General features: G+C 33.6%; 1 protein-coding gene across 2 annotated transcripts in view; it reads right to left on the minus strand.

Moving 5' to 3' along the window:
* The window catches only part of WDR7 (WD repeat domain 7), a 483,043-nt gene that overhangs the window by 73,203 nt on the left and 382,737 nt on the right, over positions 1-27,103 (minus strand). For both annotated transcript variants that reach the window (XM_074208025.1, XM_074208024.1), the window contains one exon: positions 13,336-13,435. In XM_074208025.1, coding sequence (XP_074064126.1) covers positions 13,336-13,435 — 100 coding nt within the window. The remainder of the gene's footprint in view (positions 1-13,335; positions 13,436-27,103) is intronic.

Raw genomic sequence — 27,103 nt, forward strand, 5'->3', positions numbered from 1 at the left:
CATTTTAACAAAAAAGAAGAAATTGAATTGGGCACTGGCCATAGCCTGTTTGATGGAAAAGAGAGATGAATTTTTAGACCAGTTCAAAATCTAATCAAAATCAGATATAAAAAACTTTAAAATTCTAACTTTGCACTTATCACAATAACTTTAGTGCTCCCAAACTCTTTATATAGCATAAACCCTTTAAGATTTATATAGAAGCTGATTTTATGATGTCAAAAACCAAAGAGCAGAAAAAAGTATTCTAAGAAATATTAAATTTGAAAGGAAAAATAAAGGGATTTAAAAAACGTCAAAGTAAATCAGCACAAAGAAGTAGTAGAGAATATAATGTAATTAGTTACTTAGAAATATAATTGTGAATAAAGAAAAAGATTAGACCAAACTACCAAATAAGAGAGTAGAAATGAATGTTAAAATTTTTGACCTTATTTTTCAAAATCCATCTGTTACAAAAGAAATGAGAATAATAGTCAGAGAATTAGAAAATAATAAAATAGGGGCAGCTAGGTGGCGTAGTGGATAAAGCACCAGCCTTGGAGTCAGGAGTACCTGGGTTCAAATCCAGTCTCAGACACTTAATAATTACCTAGCTGTGTGGCCTTGGGCAAGCCACTTAATCCCATTTGCCTTGCAAAAACCTAAAAAAAAAATAATAATAAAATCCTTGAAAAACCAACAAAGAGAAAAAGGTAAAGGAAGATTTAAATATATGCAAATATGTGAGTTTAAACCAACAAAGATGATATACTATTTAGAGTACTGATCAATGAATATAAGATACACTTAAAATTGCTCACAAAAAAGTAGGGGTAGCTAGGTGGGCGCAGTGAATAGAGCACAGGCCCTGGAGTCAGGAGTACCTGAGTTCAAATCCGGCCTTAGACACTTAATAATTACCTAGCTGTGTGGCCTTGGGCAAGCCATTTAACCCACCCCATTGCCTTGTAACAAAAAAACCTAAAAAAAATATAAAAGTAGCATGTTATTGCAAACAAAAACAACCAAGGCCAACAATCACATACTGATTAGTTATATAGACTCTAAATTTTAAAATCTCAATATTAATAGAATAATTTAGGATGAAAAAAATTCAACTAGATTCATTTGACAGGTATTTCTGGCATTGGAATAGAGAAATAAAATGGAATTAAGGAAAGAAGAATACGTCATAAAGAAGAGAGATATGGAATAACAATTACTTTCACAAGTATGGTGTTTTGTAGCTTGTAATTGTATGGGCTTTTGCAGTTTATTGAATCCTTACAACAATCCTGTGAGGTGAAATTTTGTTCTTATGCCTGTATTTACATTAAAACCTTTTAATAACCATATTCCACTTCTCACTAAGCCAACCCTCTCAATTTGTGTATCCCTCTTGTCACTTTCAGCAGATTGCCCCCACAATCACCCCCTCTTTGTCTCCCTCTAATTTTGAATTTCTATTTACTAACTCTTGCCTCTAACTTCAAATGATCTGTATGCTCCAGTCTCTACCACCATGAAGAAAGACTAATGTGATCCTTTTGGGCTATTATTCTATCTCTCTCTTTTGCACAGCCAAATCCTAGAAAAAGCCATGTCCTTTCCTCTAACTCACTTCTCAAAAATCTCCAATTGACTGAATTAAAACTGTTCTCTCTAAAGTTATCAATGATCTCTGACCTGCTAAATTCAATAGTTTTCTCTCAGTTGTCATCCTTCTTGATTTCACTGTAGTATTTAACACTTTTGACCACTCCTCTTGAATCCTTTCTGGGTTCAGCTGTTTCTAGGTTTATCTACCTCTCTGAGTTTCATCATCTATATCATGCCCCATATGAGTGGATATTCCTAAGGCTCTGTCCTGCATGTTTCCCTCTATTGACTCTTCTATACTCTCTCTCACTCAATAATTTCATCAGTTCTTCAATAGCATAAAAAGCATGTAATCAATGGTTTTCTGTTTACTTTTCTCAAGTCCTGACTTTAATACATAAAGGCTATATGATCCTGGGAAGCTAAACTTAACACTGCTCTAAGTCAGTACAGTGGTGGAAATAAATTCAAATAAGAACCTAATTTCTGTGGGCCATATATTGATTTAGAAAACCTCAAATTAACATTATTTGCATTTTATTATATTTTTACTTCTTTTTTTAAACTATTTTCCAAATTACATTTTAACCTTGTTCTGGCAATTTGATATCTCTACTCTAGGTAATTCTCTAAGACTGGAGCTCTATATCATTCGAAGGAGTTTCCTCACCTGAAATTCTTTATGCAAATAAAATCACAGGTCTAATCTCTACCCTTTCTTTGAATCTTTTCACCTTCAGTTTAAAGACCTTTTGATAATATTTATAAGATTCTAGGTAAATGTATTCTGATAGTGCTCCCATAATTATAATTTAAGTTGTCTTTCAGAAACTCAAATGTAATTCTCTGACACCACATTTTTAACTGATTATTTACTTTCCAAATCTGTTTCTCTCTTCTGCAGGCCTTGTCTTCAATGGGTAGAAATAGTGGAAACACCACTGTGATTGGAAAGTCTTATTTCTCTTACCTGTGGATCCACATCATTACAAGTAGTTGCTTTCTCCTTGCTAAAAGGCTCATACCCAGTACCTAGCTCCCAGTATTTGGTGATCCTTCTCTTTCTCTGTTACATTCTACTATCATCAAAACTTCCCATACATAAAAAATTTCCTCCTGGCCCTTCAGAATAATAATCTAGCAACTGAAGTCTTTTTTTTAGGTAAGTGGCTAGCTTTGACAAAACACAGATAATAGTCTCTTAGACATGGGAGAAATAATAGTATCATATATTCCATGCAGATCACTACAAAATTTTCCATAATCTTTATACTTGTTGGAAGTAAGATCATCATTACTTTGTCTGTTGGGCTTGAATCTGCCCTAGAGATGGGCCAGATTCATGCCTCCAATCCTAAATTCACTCATGAGTTAAAGATCCCTCTCTCCAATCATCTACAGAAGATCTTCAATTGGATGACCCAGTAGCATTTCAAACTCAAGATGTTCAAAACTGAGCTCCTCTTCCATTTCAAGAAGCTCATATGGGGGAATCAAAACATCTACATTCAGATGACAGGTTACTCTAAAGAGCTTTGGGCTTGTTTTCTGATTATCAATAATTTTAGAAGCAATAATTTGTCAGTTATTGGCAGTTTTTCATTTTAACTGCATTTTTTTGAGCTCTGGTGCAGAGGGAGAATGGAAACAATTATCTCTGAAGAGGTATTACTAAATATTCCTTCTTGATCTCAGATCTTAATCTTCCTTAATTGAGGCAGAAAAAAATGAAACAATAAATATTTATCAAATGTCTACTTTAAACTATGTATGCACTGTAACAGGTGCTGGGGAATGAAGAAATAAATTGAACAGTCCCTACTTTCAGGAAGTTTAAATTCTATTAGACAAGCCATTATTTCTGTTCCCTGCTTCTGGATCTTCACTTTGAGATCTTTAGGATTTTCCATTGGTCATAGCTGTACTTGAGGGACGTACCTTAGTGAATAATCTAGGCAAAATTATTTTTCTTAAGGGGAATATGATGTCAGTGATATTTCCAACAAGTAACAGTTTTGTGGATGAATTTCACCTCACATATTTCTTTTATAATGGCAATTTCTCTCTCATTGAATCCGATGCAACCCCCCCCCCCCCCTTATTATTGGTTAGAGTGAAGAGTTGATGCAATTTTTTTTTTAAAACAGGAAACTTAACACGGATTTTTTAAAATGAGAGCTGCTCACCTGACCTTACAAATGATTTGGTACTGATTTAAAAGTTACTTTTGGGACCTTTACCAAACTCATTTTTCATATCAAAACAGTTGCTAAGTACAACTGATTTCACTTCCAAAGTCTCTATACCATTTATCCCTTCTTATCCCTCTTCCCACTATACAATAATTATAATCTACAAGACCTTCCCAACTCTAATCTGGAGATCTCCACTCGAAATCTATTTTTCATACAGTGGCCATATTAATCTTCCATAAATAGATTTTTATGTCCTTTTTGTGCTCAAAAATGTTCAGTGACTCCTTATTGTTTTACTAATAAAGTTTAAATAACCCTTTCTGGATTCAAGAGCCCTCTATGATTTGGTACTATTCTACATCTTGAGCTTTATCTTCTATTACTTTTCTCCTCATTGAACTGGAACATCTATGTCTCCTCTATACACTGTCCCCCTAGGTTTTCAAACAGAACTTTTAATATGCTCATGTAATTTTGAACACTACAATTATTTGTTTGTCTCATTCTCATTGCACATTTTAATTAAGCTCCATGAGAGTACTCTTGTCCTATTTGAACTTTATAACTCTCCTAATGCCTAGCACAGTCTTCTACACAAGTAGGTGCTCATTGAATGTCTGCTAAATTAATGAATTATTAGATATATTTGGTAATAGAATAATTGAGTCCCAAAAGATGATTTGTGAGGACACGGAAAGGGAGTAGTATATCATAGTATCACTACAGAAGAGGAAATTTATTTGCTTTTAGTAGATAATTCTAAAAATCAATGAATAGCAGCTACAAAAAAGCAGATTTCAGATTCAGAATTTCCCAACAATTACAGCTTTTCCATAATGGGATGCTTCACTTAAACAAAGATAATGCATAGCCTTTTCAAGCAGAGATCTGATCATAAAAGGATTTACTATGTGGGACTGTGTGATCCCTTTCAGCTTTGTGACTCCAGGATCACACCTACCTCATCAACCTCCTTTAATTAAGCTTGCTTTTAACTTAAGAATTTAGAAGCAATCAAGAAAAAAAAGACTTAGTTATAATTTTGAATTTCAACATTAAATTACAAGTATTGCAGGATATTATTATTCATTATTTTAAGTTACAAAAATAATGTGTTGTGGGTAAAGTAAGCTTTTATAGGCTCATCTGGGAATCTATAATAATTATTTCTACTGGAAAACATTTTTTGTCCCAAACATTTGATTCATAAATGAAACTTTGTAAGTTAAGGGATGCCTGTTTCCAGTCTCAAAAATTGTAGTTATTTGTAGGCAACTGCTCTCAGCTTCTCCTAGATGTTACTTCATTCTATTTGTCTGCTCTCTCTAGAAAGAAAGAAAAGGCTCATTCAAAGGGTATCTTTAGATAATTTCTCCTGTCCCAATGGACCTTTTTTTTAAGGATCCTAATGTGCTCATCATTTACTATATTCCACAGAGTATTTTCAAAATAACTTATTTCTAATTTCCTCATACCAACTGTCTAAAGTTTTCACTACCCTCAATGAAAACAAAAAGTTTTTACTGAGTGTCTACTATCAGGTGTAATGCACAAGCACATTATCATAACTCATGTAAATGGTGTATGCCTCCACAAAAGTCTAACTTCAATAGAAGTGACCCTGGCTTCTTGAAAACTAACTCAGATTTTAAGTTCTAAGAAACTGAAAAGTCTAGACCCAATAATCAACTATTTCTATTACCTGAGGATCACTCTAAATTCAGAGACATTCATTATGAGAGTGACTGGCTAGGATATATGATGGTTTGTGGGCATTAGTGAATCCTGAAACTGTCTACTAGAGTAAAAAGAGATTATTTGCTTAGACAGTTGTTCTATGTACACTGATAATGTATTATTTCAAGGATCACATTTGTCCTTATTTTATTAAGAAGAAACTTTGACTCAGATTGCCTTGTTCAAGTCACATAGCTAATAAATGTTGGCACTGGGACTTGTATTCATCTTTTTTTTTTATTGTTTTTTGCAAGGCAATGAGGTTAAGTGGCTTGCCCAAGGCCATACAGCTAGGTAATTATGAAGTGTCTGAGTTCAGATTTGAATTTAGGTCCTTCTGACTCCAGGTCAGTATTCTATCTAATGTGTTACCTGACTGCCCCCAAATTCAGATCTGCATAAAAATCTAGTTATCTTTCTCCTATTCTATGGTTCCTTATATGTATGTATAATCTAGTTGAGGGTGATTAGATTGTCTAATAAAGGAGCACAAGGTAATACCTGATAAATAAATGGCATAGGCAATAAAAGTTATGACAGTGAATCAAAGTGGTCAAGTAGGAATTCAGATTGTTTTGAAGAATACTTTGGGATGGGCAATCTATGTAGGAGTAACAGCATGAGTAAATTTGAGTTGATAAAATACAAGAAAGTTGTATTCCTAGGAAGGTGGATAGACAGAGAGTTATAGAACCATAGGATCATCAGTCTAGAACTGGAAGGGACCTTGGAGGTCATGAAATCCAAAGCCCTCATTTTATATATAGGAGGAAACTAAGGCCCAGGTAAATTCTCATAGATAGTAGGTAAAAGGGTCAGGATGTTTGTAGAAAAAACAAAGACGTATACTGTAAATAAAGAAGGGCTTAAAAATCAAGTTATGAAGTTTGGATTTTACTCCATAAACAATCAATCAACAAGTATTTATTAAGTGCCTACTACAAACAAGGCACTGTGCTAAGGTTCTGGGGATACAATTACCAAGAATGAAATGATCTCCATTTGAAGAAGTTTCTGCTCCAATGGAGACAACAACAAATACATAGAAAAATATAAAATTAATAAATACAAATAGATACAAGATGGTTTGGAAGGGAAGGCACCAGCTTCTAGGAGCTGGGGGAAGGTTTCATGAAGGGGATGGTGCTTGGGCCACATCTTCAGGAGAGGGATCCTCTGAAGTGAAAGTAAGGAGGACACACATTCCAGTCATATGGTTAATGGCAAGAGTGAAAGCAGATATGACAGATGGAGAGCTGTATGCAGGAACAGAGAGAAGATACCAGATTGGCTAGATCACAGAATATGGGATGGTGAGTAATGTTCAATGAGAATGGAAATAAAGATTAAGGTATAATGCTTCTGTGCTTAAGGAAAAACTGATTTGGTATCACTGTACAGGAAAAATTAGAGTGGTGAAAGAGAAGGCAAGGAGACCAATCAGTTGTGTATATTGTCAAAATTTAGGTGAGGGGATGGACTAAGGTGGTGGTTATGTGAATAAGGAGAAGGATTCAGATGTAAATTATGAAGATAGAAATGACAAGATCTAGCAACTGTTTCGATATTTGAGATTAGTGATGGTAAAGTACAGAGAATAATGACAAGGTTACAAATCCAGGAGAATTTAAAGATGGGGGTCACTTTGAGAGAAATGGGAGAGTTTGGAAGAGGAAAGAGTCTCAGGGGAAAGATAATGAATTTAAGATATGCAAAGTTTAAGAGGGAGAGCCATTGAAAGTATTTACTTTGGAAAATCAATCTGATGCTATAAAGCACTGTGGTGTAGTAGTTAGCCTAAGAGCGCTGGTCTTGCCTCTGACACATACTGTTTGTTCTGCTGGGAAAATCACTTACGTTTAAATCCCTTCTTTCCCCCTACCCCTAACTAAGACTCTTAAGTTATAAAGCAGGTACAAATTTTTACTGGTAGATAAAGTTCCTCATCATAATTTTTTTTAATATTTTATTTGATTTTCCAACCACAGTAGTTTTTACCAATCATTTTTTGCATAGTTTTGAGTTTTACATTTTTCTCCCCACTTCCCTTCCCTTCCCTCCCCTTGACAGAAAGTAATCTGATATAGGTTCTATATTTATAACCATGCTAAGTATAGATCCTACTTGATCATGTTGTGAGAGAAAAATCCTTTGGAGTTCTTTATATCATTATCCCCCCAAAATCAGATTGGTAGCACAGGGACTGAGCAGTATACAGGGAGAAAATAAAGGCAAAGAAACCAGTAAGTTGATTCCACCTATGCATGAAGCACAAAGTCTATGCATAAAGCAATAAAAGTCTTAACCAGGATGAGAGCCATGGAAAGAAATGCTTTTCTGGTATAATGAGCCAATGGGATACATGGTTATAAAAGAGCAGGAAAAGTTGAAGACAATTCTGAAGTTGGAAATCTAGAAGACTAAAATTCTATCTAGAGTATATAAGGATTTTGAAGTAGAAGGAGGCCAGGGACCTGAAAACAAGAGGATGCTTGGTATTGCAATAATACAGAATAGGAATTTGAAAAAGAAGTCACCTATAAGAACTTTACCTCAATGGTTATGTTTTAGTTGATATAAGAATTATTCATCATTTTTGCACCACTTAGCTGCCCCCTTAATATCATATCTTAAGAAAATACATGAAGAATTAAAATTATGAACTTTTCTCACAATACAACTTTAGATAGCCTCTGATTTTAAACTCATACTTAAAAATGACAGAAAAAGGGAGAAAAAGATTTTGAAAGCCATGTGATCTTCAGGGACAAAAACAAACTCTGCACATATCCTAAAGCAATGGGAGAAAAAAATGGGTTGGGGAGTAGTAGTCAAATGTAAAGATTGGGAAGTATGATTTTGTTTTTCTTACTGAACTCTCCACCAACCAATCTAAAAAGAAGGAAAGGGAAACAAGCTCTTCCCCTTAACCTATTAAGAGAAGAAGTTACTTGCTTCACCTGGACTCTTCTTTACTCATACAGACTTAGCTCTTTAATCATCCTTCTCACTGCCTTTCCAGAACTGGCTTTCCATAACAGCAAGAACAACTACTTATGCTTTAACCTAAGAATAATATCCTTTTATCAAGTACAGTTGTTTTGTTTCAGTATGTAACTTCAAAAGTGATACTCATTGAGAGGTGAGGGTGGAAAGAATTGCTTATCTAGTCAACTAAACCACCAAAGTCACCAACTAATAATAGTGTCTGCAGAGTACTTTAAGGTTTGCAAAGTACTTTATAAGTATTATTTCATTTTTCTCTTGTAACAGTCCTGGGAAGGAGATACTATCATCTCCCTTCACTCCCCTACTTTACAGATGAAAAAACTGAGGCAAGCAGTGACTTGCCTAGAGTCACCCAGCTAGCTCATTTCTGAAGTCAAATTTGTACTCTTTAGACCAGATATTGGGAATATCACATTTGAATTCATCTCAGTATTCAATGTTACAGAAAAGGAGATACATTTGAAGAAAATCAAATTTGGAGGAAGAGGTAAACCTAGACAAAAATATAAAAGAAATTCATGCTTAGACTGACACAATTTTAAAGGTATTATTCAGGGATTAGTTCACAAGGTATATCAATAACAGCAGCTTATATTTCTACAGACTTTTGCTTTTTTCACAACTCTGTGAAACAGATTAGGTAAATTACTTTATAGGTGAAAAAGCTGAGGTTTTTGAGGAGAATGGAAGTCTAGAAGGGTTGGAAAAATGAGACTGATAAGCCATCAGTTTCTCATGATTCATAAGTCGACTTTCTCAGCTTTAAAAAGTATGAGAATAGTTTATGCACTTCATTAGCATTTTCTTGGGGGAAAAATGAGAACAAAACAGGGTAAACTCATATAAATGATTCTTAACATCATATCATACATTTTCAGGTACACAACAAAATGAGAGGTACAGAGAATGTAAGATATCTCATCGTATCTACTGTTTTGTTTAAAAAAAAAGTACTTGATTTAGAAGGATAAAAATCAGCTTTAAAGGCTCTCTTCCAACAAGGTTTTGACCATACATGATTTAGAACCATTCAAGACTCCTTAACAGATGAAATCTGAGAAATTACTCAATAAACTGCTGGATACCATGGGGAAAAGATAAAGACAGAGAGATACCCAAGTGTTATGAAGATGTATGACTCAGTCAAAATAAAATTCCATGTAGATAGTGAGGTATTCCAGATACTCTTGTTTGCTGCTAGAGGCAAACATGTGGTGCAATGGAATTAGGAGCAAGAACTCAGGAAGACCCTCTTTATATAATTACTGGTCTGTGATCCATGGCAAGAAAATTAATCTCTCTTTTAGTCTTAGTTCCCTCATCTGTAAAATAAGAGGATCACACTTGATAATATGTAAGTCTTTGCCATCTCTAAATCTGTGATTTTATGAGCTTTACAAAATGAACAATGAGCTGATTGCTCCAAACAATGAAAATACTGAAGGATCTCCTCAATGAATTCCAAAGCCACCTTGAAGACAAGAGATTATTAATGGACACAGGAAAAGCAAAGAAGATGAAGAATCATGTTGTCTACATTTTGAAATATAAACCATATGGATCTTATATCTTTCACACAGCTTGGACAAGGTCTATCTACAAACAAAAAAACAGGGATAAAATTGAATAGAAAGAAGCTATCTTCAAAAATCCAAGTTTACCACCAAAGTCCATACTTGTAAAATCAACAACATTCAGTGGATTCTTCTACAAAGTTGTACTTGGATGTCTTATCATAGCAGTGAAGTAAACCTGGGCTTTCAAGAGCAATGCTACTGGAGTACGAGCTCTGGCTAGTTTTACAATGCTAGAAGAGTTTGAGTATGGACCTGGAAATATTCTATTTGTCTTCCAAGGACAAACCTCAATAACATCACAAGTGGTGAAAATATCTACATTTTAGAAGACAGGAAAAGACTGAAAATTAACATAAGTGAATCTTAAATTAGTTTTCTTTGTCCACTAAGACCAACAGAATTAATAGAAAGAAAAATTATGAAAAAAAGTTTAGCATTCAATTGAAACAATTTAAAACTGAACTATTTAAACAGAAACTGATAAGGAAAAATAAGTAATGGCAGCAGAAATGAATTTGGCATTGATTATAATAATTTCATACAAAAGTTACAATGATGTAAGCTATACAGAGACCAAAAAGAGTCTGAAATTATCTTACTCATTAGAAACTGGTCTTACTTGCCAAACACAAAGAGACAGTGACCAAAGGCAACATTGGTTTAGAATATAAATGAGTTTGTAAAATCTTATGAAAAAGATGATGGATGATTATGAATAGCATTGTTTCATAAAGCAGAGAATAAAACCAGTTTAAAGAAAGCTTAGAAAGAAATTCAGTTAAACACAGTTATCCCAAGGGTATTAAAAGATGAAAAATTAAGGAGGATGAAAAACAGAAAAAATAAACAAAATACATACTTGTGTATTGTATGTACATACATGGACACATATACACACTTGTGTTCAAGTTTAATTTAGCAAACAATTCAAACTCTCAACTAACTGGTTTAAGTTTGAATTCCTTTACACTACTGTGCTGAGCATTTTATAAATAATATTTTATCTGATCTTCAAAACAATCTTGTGGAGCAGGCAGCATTACCAACTCTATTTTACAGCTGAGGATACTGAGGTAGATGCAGGTTCAATATCTTGCTCAGGGTCCCAGAGGCCATATCTGACCTCTGGCCTTTCTGAGCCCAGGCCCAGGTCTCTATCTGCCACCCCATCGAGTCATTACATATTTTTAAGCAGAGGGGGAACATGGTCATATCTGTCTTTCAGGAAGATCACTTGGACAGCTGCTAAAGATGAACTGAACTGAGCAGAGACTAGCGGCAGGCAGATCCACCAGCAGAGCACTGCAATAGTCCATGTGTGAAGTGATGAGGCAGTCTACAAATGTGGTGGGCATGTCAGAAGAGAGAAGGGAATGTGCACAAGGTCAGATGCATGGGCCTTGGCAACAGACTCATCACGGGGGATGAGATATTGGAGTCAAGAATGATAACTAGACTCAATGACTACTAAGTGCCCTCAACAGCAATAGGGAAGGGAAAGGGATTTGGAAGAAAGATATTGCAGTTTTATATATATTTATTTGAATAGGACAGTAACAAGTTAAGAGGCCCTAGTCTTACTAACTGAATTCAAGCCCTCAATGTCTCTCATTACAATAAGCTTAATGAACTTCTAATCGGATTATCTCATTTGCCTCTTCCTATTTTTAGTATACCTACCATACTAAAATGAATTTCATTAGGCATAACTTTTAAAATGTTCATATTCAATAAATCTAATCGCTCCCTATTATTTCTAGGATGAAAAAACTAAATTCCTTTATTTGGGATTTAAAGGTCTTTACAATCTAGTCCCTTCCTATCTTTACAGTATTTAAATACTTTACTTCCTTTGACATTCATATTCTATGACCTATGATCTAAATCAAGTCATACCAGCTTAGTTGCTAGTTCTTTCATAAATGATGCTCAATCTCTTTATCTCCATGACCTTAAATTGATTAGGATGTTCTTCTGATTAATTCAACTACTTTTCCTTTTCTAGGAACACTAGAGGTTTAATATCTCTTCAATAACTAATTTAAGGACTCTGCCAAAAATAAAAGTTGCTACAGGTCTACCACTTGCAGATTCCATTCTCTTCTATTTTTTGAAAACCAATGATCTTCATTTTATTCATATTAAAAAAAGAGTACACAAAAAATTACTGGTTTATATATCCAAGAGGTTCAGTGACTTTTTTTAAAGTATGTACACGTAGTACAATAGCAATGCAAGGATCTGGATCCAAGCTTTGACTCTAAATCCAGTACTCTATTACTTAAAATTTCTCTCAGAGTCAGTTTGTATTTCTTAACCCTGAGCATTAAATATAACTTAAAGGAGGTTTTTGAACTTGACATGGTTTTACCATGGCAATATATAGCTTATGATAAAGGAACATAATAGTCAAGATTGATGAATGCTTTCACAATTCTCTATTAAATTTTATTAAATTTATCTCTTAATTATCTTGTGTTCAAGTTTAATTTAACAAACAATTCAAAATCTCACCTAACTTGTTTAAGTTTGAATTTCTTTATATTTTCTCTTGAAAATTTTGACAAAGCCAACACACACACACACACACACACACACACACACACGTAATACATCACCATTAATAATGATGTAAAGTGAAATATAAGAAACTATGAATCAAAATGAAAAACAAACTCATAGATGACACAAGCACAGGTTAACGGGTTAAGATTAGTTTTCATTCAGGCATGTTAATAAATATCAAGTTATAATTTCAAAATTCAAAGCAGATCACAATGTTTCCTAATTGAAAATTTCTATTAACTAATTCTGCTAAGATTCTGTCTTGGTTAGCATTGGAAAAGTTAATTCTGTAAAGTCATATCATTATCAAAATACAGCATCATAAATTTTTACAGATAAACTTGGCAATACAACTGAATCCTACATAATGCCAGAAAAATGTTGTCTTTGTTTTATTGTTTTTAAAGACAAGGCTTATTACAGAGTAGTTTGTGAGCAGTAATACCTTACTTTGGACTCCTATTATTAACCCATCTATGGCAACCTTCAGTTTCAGTGAATGAAGACAGTAGGGCTCTATACTCTTGGAGTCCTTCATTAAACTATTGATCCTTTTAGCATTATCCATAATGTTCTAGCAGCTCAGCATGTCAACTGGGGCAGTGCTAGGCTCTTTTTGCTTTCAATAACTTACACACTTTATGGAGAGGAAGTCACAATGATTTATTTACCTGACATTTTCCAGTCCGGATGTCGTACAGGGCCACTGAACCATGGCGAGCTCCAACTGCTATTCTGTGATTCCGTTCATAATAGCTGACCATGTAGAACCTGAATTTAACATTATAACAAGAAACAGGTGAGACTTGAGCTGCAATATAGTGAGGAATATTAACACATTTCAGTGATCAATTCTAATGGTAATCTAAAAAATAAATACATGACTCCATAACAATTAAAAATTGAGACTTTTTAATAACTTTGAGAATCAAGTGAAATTCAATTGTGATGGCTGAACCCTATTTTGGCTTTTTTTTTAAATGTGAAAGATACAGGGGTTTTAAATGGGGTTGTTTTGCAACAAATCTCATAATTATTAATATATTTGAATAATGAAAAAAAACAGGTAAGACACTAGAATATTAAATGTGATGATTAGTCTTTTAATAGTAAATAATAATATCCACATGTCTGAATTTGGACATGAATGAAAAAATATTAAAAATATCAAATTACAATATTTCTTGTGTAATTTGAGTGGAGGAATCATGTAACTAGATAATAAGCAATTACAATTTTTATCCTCTCAGACTTGAATAGAAGACCCTAGCTAGATCAGGTATGGTTTGGAATACCACAGTATACTTCTGGAAGAGAAGAAAGGCATTGTGCCTCCCTCTTGACCAAAGATAGTAATCTAATCATTAATTTAGGCTCAAATCCTATTTGGTGCTCAGCATAAGACTAGCTTAGAACAGAAAGTTTAATTCTGGATAGTTTTACTAATTCTATTAACTTGAGTACCCAATGACTCATAACTTATATTTTTAGTCTTTTACAAGGCAGTGGGGTTAAGTGACTTGGCCAAGGTCACACAGCTAAGTCATTATGTGTCTGAGAACACATTTGAACTCAGGTCTTCCTGACTCCAGGGCTGGTGCTCTATCCATTGTGCAACCTAGCTGCCCTTGATTCATAACTTTTTTCATGTATATGTGTAGATTTTTAACCCTGTAATGTTGTATGCAAATAATATTTGCTTAAATAATGATTGCACAAAGTTATGAATGCTCAGAGATTGGGGGTTTTCAATGTAGAAAGACACTAAATAGTTGGTAACAGTTTTGGTAATTAGTGAGGAAAGGTTCCCTGGTCTAGGCATGAGTGAAATCTGAGTTTCCTGATACGGCAGATTTTGTGTTCCTTTGTTTTTTTTCTACAGGCTTAAGTCAGATAAACTTAAATTTTTTTAAAAAATCTATCAACATAAATAAAGTTATAATTTACAAAATTGTTCCCATTTTCCTCATATTTACTATATCATAAAAATAAATGACAGTTAATGCTTGTGACTATAATATGAAGAATATGATATTAGTAGTCTCGGTCACTTTTAATTCTTATTATATTTGTTATATATTTAGTTTTATGTCCAAAAAGAATTTTACAATTGTTTTTAGATAGTTTTATTATCAAGTCAGAATGATTTATTTCAGCTTTTGTTTATTCCTCTGCTCTTCTTGGATCTAGGACCTATAAACATGTATGCTAATTTCCAAGACTAAATTAAATATTTCTATTCCTTAAATGTATGATGGTAGCTTGCTTTATTTATTAGTTGTTCAAATGACTGGAGTATGCAAAGGTGAGAAGGATTATATGGGATGCCAGACTAAAGTCTGAGTTGCTATGCCAAAGGATTTGCTAATCGGTCATATTCAGTCATTGTCTGTCAGATTTGCTTGGTTGGACATGACAGTCCATATATATGTTCATGAATGACATTATCAATGATACTATAATTTTTTGAAAACTTCATTTTTATTTCTTTTTGGATTCTTCTCACATCAACTATCAATCTGTATTACTTTATTAAAGTAATTATTAAAGAGATTATTAGTATTTTCAAACTAATGTAATTTCAAAGAATATGATAATATTGGATATGTCTTGATGACAATTAGCCAAGCTTGCCAAATATCATTTACTTGCCATATACTATGGCAACACTTAGTCAATTATTATTTACAACCATATAACTAGTACTTTATTGTGGTAACTCTAAAAATAAAACTTATTATTCTTTTGAAACCGAAATGCCAAGATTCATTTTAAAAACTACACAGATTATAACTAAATCATTAGTCATTTTGCAAAACAAGTCAATTGTCTTTAAGAAGACAAACTAGTTAATTGTGTTAATGTTGATCCAAAATGAATGCAGAAATTTCTTACATTTTTTAACATACTTTGAAACCAATTTTAATCTGTCATATCTATCAACAACACTATGTGTGGCAAAAAAGATAAAATATATTCTTGGAAGCAAATCTTAATTTTTTTAACATATTGACTTTTTAATGATTTACAAGTCACTTAAGAATTTCAAGTACAACTTTAGTATTTAAATCTCTAGCAAAATTTTCTCCCTCTATCTGTTCTAATTTCTAATTTATTTTGTCTGTTGTATGGTTGATTAGCACAGTTTGACCCAAGAGAAGGTGTATAATTTTGATATACATACATAATTGTCTAACACTAATAATGTTTGTCCTTCATTTTTAAAGAAGACCATGACAACAGGGGAAATGATGGCATGACAAGCACGTGAGCATGACAAGCACATGAATTTTATTTGAGTGACAGGGATGCTGTGCTAAATCATGAGTCTCACTTTTTCCTCCAGAACCATCTGGGTTTAGTGGCCAGATATGAATTATGAATATAAACAGGAGATGGTTAGATGCCAGGCAATCAGGGTTAAATGACTTGCCCAAGGTCACATAGCTGCTAAGTCAAGTGTCTGAGGTCGGATTCAAATTCCTGTCCTCCTGAATCCAAGGCCAGTGCTCTATATCCATGGTGCCACCTAGCTGCCCATAGTTAATAATAAAGTTATTCATATCAATGAGGTATTTGCTTCCAGTTGAATTGGAAAAAGGAACAAGAGAAGTAAAAGGCTTTGAAGTGAAGAACTGTAAAATAGATCAGAGGCAGAATGGAGGGAGGGGAAATTTGGAAGAACTTGAAAAAAAAATAAGGGTAAAGATATAGATAGATTCAAGGAAGAGGAGGAGTGATATCAACACTCTATTTGGGGTCCAAGCCTAGAGTTTGAACCCAGTTCTGTCACTTGCTACCTATGGCATCATGGGAAAATCATTTCATTGTTCTGGGTTTCAGTTTCCTCATCTGTAAAGGGAAGAGGTTGATCTAAAAGGTCTTTGAGCTTTCTTCCAGCTCTAAACCTATGATTATATGATCTAATTAGGAGTGGGGAAAAAAGCAGAAGAAATGAAAGAATCAGAGAAAAAGCAGGAAGAAGACAAGGACTGGTGTAGAATGAGGACTAATGGAAGGGAACAAGAAAGGATTCAGAAAGATCACATGGTATCATAAAATAAGTCATGGAAGGGAAAGGGAGGGAGATGGGGCTATCAGACCATGAGTAGATATTAAAACGAGCCTGACTAACTAAGAAAGTGAGAATAAGGAGTCAGTCACCAAGCATAACCACTAACTATATGTTATTCATAATGGTAAGTGCTGGGAATATGAAGGGGAAAACAACAGTTTCTGCCCTCAAGGAGCTTACATTCTAATAAGGGAGGCAATAAGAAAGCAACAAGGTCCAGACAAAATATAAACAGAGGAAATTAAGATAATCTGAGAGGAAAGGCATTAGTAACTTGGGAGGAAAGGGAAGAAGCCTCCTGAAAAAAGATGGGATTTCAGCTGAACTTTGAGAGATGCCAAGGAAACTAAGAGGTGGTTGTACAGAGAATCACAGACATAAGGGAAACCAGGGCAAAGGGAGGAGACCGGACTTGGGAAGACGTGTCTGAGGAAGTGCAAGAAAGCCAGAGGAGCTACCCTGTAAGATACTCCATATTTTTTCCATGGAAGAAAGTAAGGTAAGTGAAAACTGGAAAGGTAGTAACAAAGGGCAAGGTGATTTGTGAGAGTTAATGAATAATAATCAATGGTGGTTAAATGCCAAAGAGTTTATATTTGATTCAAGAGGTAGTTTGGAGTCACTGGAGAAGGGCTACTTTTTCAAGTGACACAGCAGGAGGAGACAGGGGGAAGCATTTGAGGGATGAGGATGAGGAGATAAGACGAAGCTCTTCCTGAATGGATTCAATATTTTAAGGCAAGGTTCTCAGCAGAAAGAGTGGGAGAGTAGGAAAGATGGAAGGACAGGACAATCTAGCAAAATATAAAAAGAAAGCTCAGCTGAGATTACTTAACATAATCCTGGACTGGACTCAGCAGAGTTTTGTGTTCTGCTCCAGTTTCACTCAGCAGCATATAAGAGTGAAAAGGCAGAAGATTGTGGGTATAATGCAAGGATGAAGCTTGGGACAAAATCTTTGGCAGGATAAAAGGTTAATGACTGATAAATGGTCAAAGGATGTAACCAAGCAGTTTTCAAAACAAATAAATTAAAACTATAATAATAATATGAAAAAATGCTCTAAATCATTAGTGAATAGAGAAATGCAAATTAAGACAATGATGAGGTACACCCCTCATACCTAACAGATTGGCTAAGAAAACAAAAAGGGAAAATAATAAATGTTGGAGAGGTTGTGGAAAGATTGGACATTAATGCATTGTAGGTGGAGTTGTGAAGTAATACAACCATTCTGGAGAGCAATCTGGAACTATGCCTGAAGAACAAAAACTGATCATATCCTTTGATCCAGCAATTCCAATTCTAGACCAATATTAAAAGAAATAATAAAAAACGATGAAAGTCCCAATGTTTAAAAATATTTATATCAGTCCTTTTTGTAGTGGCAAAGAACTGGAAATTGAGGGGATGCTCATCAGCTGGGCAATGGTTGAACGAGTTATAAATGTTATGGAATACAATTGTTCTACAAGAAACCATGAATGATCGAGATTCTAGAGAAGCATGGAAAGAATTCCAATGAACTAATGCTTATTGAAGGGAGCAGAGAGAACTTCTGCACATTAACAAAAATACTGTGAGTTGATCAACTACGATAGATGTAGCTTCTCTCAACAGGATCTAGGACAATCCTGGCAGATCTGTTATAGACAATACCATCCACATCCAGAGGAAGAAATAAAGAAAAAAAAAAACCCACACAGAATCTGTTCACTTTTTAAAAACTTCTCATGTTTTTCCTTCCTATTCCATGGTTCTCTTTCTTTTCCCTTATTTCTTCCTTATCCCTGATTTCCCCTAATGAATTCCATAATCTCTAATGAATATGCAAATACATTAAATACACTAAATACAAATATTCATGTACAACTTTAACCAGAGTGCTGCTGCGGTAAGGGTGATGAGAAGGGAGGGTGGTAGAAAAATGTGTAACTTATAAATATGCAAATGGATGAATGATGAAAACCTTTCATAGCATATAACTGGAAAAATAAAATAAAATAAAATATCAATTAAAAAAAGGATAATAGGGTAAAGGACTTGAGAAAAAAGGATTGTATAGAGTTGAACTGGTTCACCAAAGGGTGAAGTTAGGAAAATAAAGAGAATGTAGCCAGTGTAGGGATAACCTAGAAAAATGAGGGGCAGAAAAACTGGAAGTCATGAAGAGGATAAACAACATGGTAAAGAGATTCAAGAAGCAGAGGTGGAAAGACAACAGACTATGATCAGCAAAAGGTATTTCAGAGTTCATAAACATGAAACTGGAATACTTGTGGATGATGGAAAGATCAAGGGGATGACATCTCTATCACTTCTGCAGTTGGTTTAAGGTGGATGAATAGGTCATAGGAAATGAATAAGCTGAAGAATTATGATATTAAAGTGTTTAAAGAAATCTCAATATATGTGTTGAAGTCCTCTATTTTGAGCAGAGGAATTGGAGAGAAGAGGAACTTCTCCTTGAAGTTGAATTTGAAGAGGAACTTAAGTGAATCAAGTACTAAACTTATTGACAAAGAATGACATTGTCCTGGAAGTTGGCAGACAATAGGCATCAGAATCATGACTGGGTAATATAAATTGGAGGAATCTCAAAGGAGAAGAGGTTAACTGATAGATGGTGATGCAGGGAAAGCCTGGAAATAGTAATAAGGAGAAAAGGATATTCCAACTTCCTCACTATAACCAGTATGTTGTATTATGAGTCAAGGTGCAAGTTGTGTTGTAAAGTTAAAAACTGTTGAGACCAAAAAGAAATGTCCTTAATTAAAACATTTATTGAGTGCCTATTATGTACAAGATTCTCTCTAATGGGTTCTCAAGAGGAGTAGCAGTCCAATCTGGGTTAAGGGCTCAGATCATTCCCCAGGATTAGTTAGCTAGTAAGAATCAGAGCAGTGATACCTGTTACCAATAGTATTCCTTGTCTCCTAAGAACAAATTGAGTGAGTTTTCTACTTAACCACACAGACTCTCAGTGATATGAAACCATGTTATGTACTTCCTTTAGTGAGTGGAATATTAACTTTACTAAAAGATTCATTGTTTTTGAAAAAGATGTATACTTTACAGTATACATAATAATATAAAACAATTGAGAAAGCAATTAAAATAATTGAGAACCACCAAAAAAAGAAAGGCAGAAAATATCATACTGGGTATTAGTCCCCATTTCCCTATTACAGATGTATTTTCAATTCAGTCAAACAATTGCAGATTTACTAGAAGATATTTATAATGGCTCCATGAGCCAGATTACATTACCATGAAATTGAGAGTTTTATAATGGAAGACTCTAAATCATTTCTTCAGAAAAGAGGAAAATTTATCTTAATTGAAATGAAGGCTAATTGCATATGTTAGACAGGATTGACACGAATAAATGTCCTCTATGTTCATTTTACAAAAATTTTACAGATCAAGATAGTATAATATTTAAAATCAAACCAAAAAAAACCCAACCTGGAACATTTCAATTAATTCATTTATCACACATTAAAATTAATCACCAGAGGGAATCCCCCTCTCTCAAGTATATAAAAACAAACAAAGAAGTTTTAAAAATTTTTTTCTTTTCTTTAAAATTTTTAGGTGAGGCAATCTGGGTTTAGATGACTTGACCAAGGTCAGATAGCTAATAAGTGTCAATCTGAGGCCCTATTTTAACTCAGGTCCTCTCCTGACTCCAGGACCAATTCACTGCACTTCCTAACTGGTCCTTAGAAGTTATAAAGTTTTATGAAATACAGCATTACTCATTGAAATCCTGCATGTATGTTTATATGTGTGTATAGGCGTCTGTGTCTGTGTGAGAAAGAGATCGAGATTACACTTAAATACCTACGATACATGTCAGTCATTCTGCTAAGCTAAGGAAGGCACTAGGAGCTAAGAGAAGGCAATAGGTAAAGCATAAAGAAGACTTGAAAGGGTAGAAGGGGACAATTGCAGAGGCATAGCCTGGATATGGTGAATAAGTAGGGTGAAGGCCTGGTTTAGTAAAAGAGAAGATGAAAACACTTTCAGAATTTAGCTTCTTAAGACAGAGTTCAAAGTTCCAATGGTGGTGGGAATAAGTAGGGGAAAGAGGAAATGGAATGAATGAAGTTAAACCCTGATTAGAATGCAGGCAGAACTGTGTGAAGATGGCTTGGTAACTATAGGAAAACTCATTGACCTCTATTCAGACTCAGTTTCTTCATCTGAAAACTGGTATTTTTGCAGAATAGTGTTATAGCCACTTCACATGCAAATAAAATATTTTATAAATCTTAAAACCTTTGTGAATTTTAATGAATGTTACTAGTTTTGCTGCCATCTAAAGTGGTTAGGGCTGTTTTTCTCTAAAGGTATCATAACAAATTACAAAAGAATTGAAAGCTCCGTTTAGACTCAATTTTTAAAGTAAAACATCAATTATCATATACAAACTCAAACATCAGTGCCTCTTTGCAGTGTGGTGGTGACTCTATGGTTTCTATAAAGGCTATGATAGGGGAATGAATATAGACTCTAAGAAGGTCTATGTAAGCTTAGAACACGTTTAAGTGTATACATAAATATAAGTACACTGAATTTGCTTTGACTGGCCCCTGGGTGGTTGATTCTAATCCATATCTCATTTAATTAATTAATTCATGGTTGCCAACAAGGATTGTTTAGTAGGCAGCAGAGTTTGGTATAAAAAGATCATTCTCATAGTCTAAGAGAATGACGACACTGTAGAATATCTTGCACCTAGAGTTAGTGTCATGCCCATTTCAGTAAATATTCATTACATAACATTTAATAGTTGCTTTTCTCTTAACAAAATTTCCTTTTAGAGCAGTGATGGATATTTTTTTAAAAAATTTAAATATTTTATATATTTTTTCCAACTACAAGCAATGGTAGTTTTTACCAAACTTTTTTTGTCAAAGGTTTTGAATTTTACAATTTTTCTCTCTCCCTTTCTTCCCTCCCCCTCCCTTGACAGAAAGCAATCTGATACTAGCTCTACATTCATAACTATTCTAAACATAGATCAATACTGAACATGTTGTGAGAGAAGAAACAGATCCAAATGGAAGAAAACAGAGAAAAAAATGACATAATACAATAAATAAGACAATTTTAAAAAATTAAAGATAATAAGCTTTAGTCTTCATTTAAACTTCACAGTTCCTTCTCTGAGTATGGATAGTACTGTCCCCATCATGAGTCTTTAAAATTTTCTTTGATTATTGTACTGCTGAAATGAACTTGTCCATCATAGTTGATCACCACTCCCATGTTATTTTGTTAGTGTATATATAATGTTCTTGTTTCTGCTCATTTCACTCAAGCATTAATTCATGCATGTCTTTCCAGACTTTTCAGAAATCCCTTTCCTCATGATTTCTTATAGAATAATAGTATCCAATAGAGCTTCTATGAATATTTTTATACTTGTAGAACTTTTACCCTTTTTCATGATCTCTTCAGGATATAGACCCAGTAGTGGTATTGCCAGAACAAAGGGTAAACAAAGTTTTATTACCCTCTGGGCATAATTCTGAATTGCTCTCCAGAAAGGTTGGATCAGTTCACAATTCCACCAACAATGTATTAGTGTCTCAGTTTTCCAACATCCCCTCCAACATTGATCATTCTTTCCAGTCATATTGACCAATCTGAGAGGTGTGAGGTGTGGTACTTCAGAGATGTTTTAATTTGCATTTCTATAATCAATAATGATTTAGAACAATTTTTCACATGACTATAGAAAACTTTGATTTCTTTCTCTGAGAATTGCCTTTCCATATCCTTTGACCATTTATCAATTGGGGAATGGCTTTTTTTAAAAAATTTGACTCAGTTCTCTTTATATTTCAGAAAACAGTCCTTAGAAACATTAGTGGCAAAAATTATTTCCCAACATACTACATTCCTTTTGATCTTAGGTGCAGTGGTTCTATGTGTGTAAAACCTTTTTAAATTCAATGTAATCAAAATAATCCAGTTTGTTTTTTACAATGTTATCTATGTCTTTGGTCATAAAATTCTTCCCTTTCCATAGTTCTGACAGGTAAACTATTCTTTGCTCTCTCTTAATAGGCTTTTATGTCTAAATCGTGCACTAATTTCAACCTTATCTTGGTATAGGGTATGAGTTGATGGTCTATGCCTAGTTTCTACTGTACTATCTTCTAGTTTTCTCAGCAATTTTTAATAGAAGAGTGCTCTGGAATCTTTGGGTTTATCAAACAGTAGAATGCCACAGTCATTTACTGCTATCTCTTTTGCACCTAATCTATTCCACTGATCTACCAGTATGGTGGATATTTTTATAAAGAACAGGACTTGCTGACAGCTTGTGATAATGTTCAATGGAAACAATTTCCTATATCTATTTGGAAACATAAAAGTGATATATTTAATTCATAACCAAAGGTTCTTTATATTAGAAGTATTCCTGAGTAGGTATGCATGTAAGAATAGATATCACTTAGTTAAATTGGTTTTGATAGATAACCTATTATTAATATTGTAAATGTTATACCTAAACAGTGCAAAAAGTGCTCTACAGGTCACATTTCTTTTTTTTTTCCTTTTAGGTTTTTTTTTTTGCAAGGCAAATGGGGTTAAGTGGCTTGCCCAAGGCCACACAGCTAGGTAATTATTAAGTGTCTGAGACCGGATTTGAACCCAGGTACTCCTGACTCCAGGGCTGGTGCTTTATCCATTGCGCCACCTAGCCACTGCTATAGGTCATATTTCTGAAATAATTAAGAATGGTCAATAAAATTTAAACATAATTTCTAATGAATTTTAGAGGAAACTGAAAAAGAAAAATGATAACTATTCTTTGACATAACTACTACAATCTTTATTCCTAACATTTTAAAAGGAAATATTCTACCTGTTAAACAGTGAAATGGGTTACTGGAGGAAGATGTGTATTTTTTTACCTGGAGGTCTTCAATAATGAATTATAGTAATTTGTTGAGGAGAAGGTGGAGAAGGATGGATAAAATCATTCTGGGTATCTATCTGACCTTGTGAATCAATGAATAATAGACATAATTATTTATTATCAAAATCATGCTCACACAAATGCTAACATTAATTTAAGATTTCACAAGTTGTGGTAGATACTGTTTTAAATCCCATTAGTGTTATCATTCTTTATTGAGTAAGAACAAACCACAGGTTTGGACAAGATTTTTTAAAAAATGAGATCACACTGTTATTCTATAGTAGACAGCATTCATTTCCTTACTGGATTTTAAGTGCCCATTTAGGTGAACAGAGCTGATTCAGCTTTTTACTTGAAAAGCAGAATCAATCAGTCTGTCTACTTAAAAACAAAGTTACAGAAAACATAAACTGTCCCTGAAAATATCTACTTTTAACTACTTCATAGGTTATTTATATGCTACTTTATTCTTTCACATTTTCAGGTCAAAAGCATAAATTTTTCTTTAGTTCTGATTTTTTATACCACAACTTCATGTTGCATTTCCAAGAAACTTCCAATTATGTATTTTTCATTATTCCTTCCAGCTGAGTTACACTAATATTTTAATAGAAACATCTGCTAATGCGCATTAAACTTTCTTCCGAGAGTACATGTGAATAATGGTGAGTGTTTTACTGTAAAGCATATAATGTAAATGTAAAAAATACAGTGAGTAATTTTTTAAGTCACCAAGAGCAGAGGACAGCTAAAAGACAATGTACACAAAACAGCTAAACTGCAGAAAGAAATTTTAAATTCCAATGGCAATATGACTTCTGAAAATCCAGGTGATTTATTCCTTCTAAATCTTGGCAGATTAGATAACTCTATACTCTGGGTGATGGCTTATTATTGTTCACAGAATAGACAGCAGCCAAAAAATAAATGCTTACAAAGAAGCAAACACTTCATTGTCATATTCTTTATTCAATTTGCCCACAAGGAATGCTAATTGCTCCATGAATATGGGGCATTGAGGATGAGACGAAGATGTAACATGGCTTATGTTTCCTTAGATAAATATTCAGTTGTAGTTTAATTATTAACATTCAGTCATTGGCATCACTTTATATAATTTGAAGATATCTCTAACACATAAATATGGAATATTAAATACATTTTCCAGTAATTGAAGATTTAAAATTGGGTCATGTTGAAGTATAGATTCCAAAGCAATGCCTACAATAACTCTCACTGCATATATTTATCTTCCTGATTTCTGAGAAAACATTTTGTATTTTGACATTGAAAGTCTGTATCTTTTAATTGCTATAAAACTCAGCTAAGTGCTAGGATTGCTCTCTCCAAGGGCTGTTACATGTTACTGTAATACACATCCAGGTAACGAGCTAGTGTTTGATTGAATTCCCTAAACATTGAAATGTTCTTGTAGCCATAAAATACATTAGAGTAAACTTAAAAGCCAAACAATGTAATATACGGTCAGTAAAAAGTATGTATTTCTGGTTTTTTTCAAGTGTTTCAAAATGAACTGAAATCATGTGTAAGAGAGAAAAAAATGAAAAAATACAAAATATTTTTATTCTTAATTAAAAAAGAAATTTAGCTCTAAAACCTAGCTATAAATGTATTTGTGTTAAGAAACATGTCTTCTTTACTATCTTTTCAATAATCACCATGGCAATAGTATGATAGAGCTTATGAACCTTTTTCAATAAGGATTTTTTCTCTGGTGTTTACTATTTCATAAATTTAATTATGCTGAAAGGAAACTCAATAATTTTAGTGAATAGATAATGAAATGCTAGGCTCAGAAAACTTCTCTAACTATCTTGACATATTAACTAGTTATTAGTATGAACAAATATTTTCCTGGACAGATTTGCAGATGGACAACGAACTGCTTCCAGAATTTAATAGGAAGAGAGACTTGTTCACATTTGTCCAACTGTGAATTATGTTTAATGATCTTAAAATTTTCTCAAAAAAATTTTTTTGAAAGGCACTGTAGTATGTTGGACACAGTGAGAGATATGATGTCAAAGGGTTCAAAATATACATGAGACATTTAACAAAGATGTTGAATTTCCTTGGTGATGATCTAGAAGACTCTCTAAATTCTTTCTAGCTCTAAATCTATGATCTAAAGGTGTAAAACACAGACTTCCAAGGAGTCAAAGAATTAAAAATAAAGGCTACCTGAAGAGCATTGTAGAGATAGATGCAAGGTGATGTGAGGAAGCTGACACAGATATCCAATGAAGAATTATGTGGGAGAAGCAGTGTAAAATATATTATTAGGGGAAGAAGAGGAAGACTGGTCTTTAACCAAGAGTGTGCGATTTACTAATGAATAGCCTATATTCTCCAATGGTACTCACACAATGACAGGGGTCTGACTGAAAGCTTCCAAGCATACTAATTGGATACCATGGATGATTTTTGGGAGAATATGGAACATAGACATCATACAGTATAAAAGATACAGAAGAGTTAGGATCTATACTATTGGAAGGTATACCCATACTGATGAGATAATAGATTCAGCAAATGATCAAAGTAAATATTTATTATAACAGAATACATAATAGGAATTACTATTAAATCACATAGGAACCACCCATTAACTAAAACTCTTATTAATATGGTTAAATATGAATCTACAGGATTCTATTATAATCTAAGCAGTAATTTTTAAATTAGTACATATGAGATACTTGTTAGATGGCTTATGAAATTAGGATATACCATTTCTATGACAGTGATAGGTGGCACAGTGGAAGAGAACTGTATCTGAAATCAGAAAGATCCAAGTTCAACTTTAGTCTCAGGAAATTACTAGCTATATGACCCTGGAGGCAAGTCACTTAACCTCTGCCTGTATTGGTTTTCTCCTCTGCAAAATGGGAATAATAATATTAATAATAATAACATCCACCTCCCAGGGTTGTTGTCAGATAAGAGATAAATTAGATAAGAATATTGCTAAAATACTTTTGCAAATCTTAAAGTGCTATATTATAAAATGCTAGTTATTAACTAGTGGTAGTAACTCTAATTAAAAGGACTTGATTTAATATGCCTTGTTTTTTGTGAAACTTTATTTGATTCTTAGTGGTACTTAACAGTGTCAAATTTTGAGAGATTCAGAAATATTAAGGAAAAGATCAATGGATCTGGCAGTTGATTATTTGTGACCTTTGGGAGAAAAATTTCAGTATAATAAAGGATATCACGCTTAGACAGGTTTCCCCAAAAGTCTGTCAATATAGGATAAGCAAGTCAAAAAACTTTTTTGAAAGATTTTTTTTAAGGATAAAGAAATGCTTATCTGTTTATGGTAAGAAGGAAAGAATCTGGTAGAGGAGAGATGGAAGATTTTTATGTGAAGAAAAAGGGATCTTCTCTGAAATAATAA

The sequence above is a fragment of the Macrotis lagotis genome, chromosome X, assembly GCF_037893015.1.
Source record: "Macrotis lagotis isolate mMagLag1 chromosome X, bilby.v1.9.chrom.fasta, whole genome shotgun sequence".
NCBI classification, from domain to species: domain Eukaryota; kingdom Metazoa; phylum Chordata; class Mammalia; order Peramelemorphia; family Peramelidae; genus Macrotis; species Macrotis lagotis.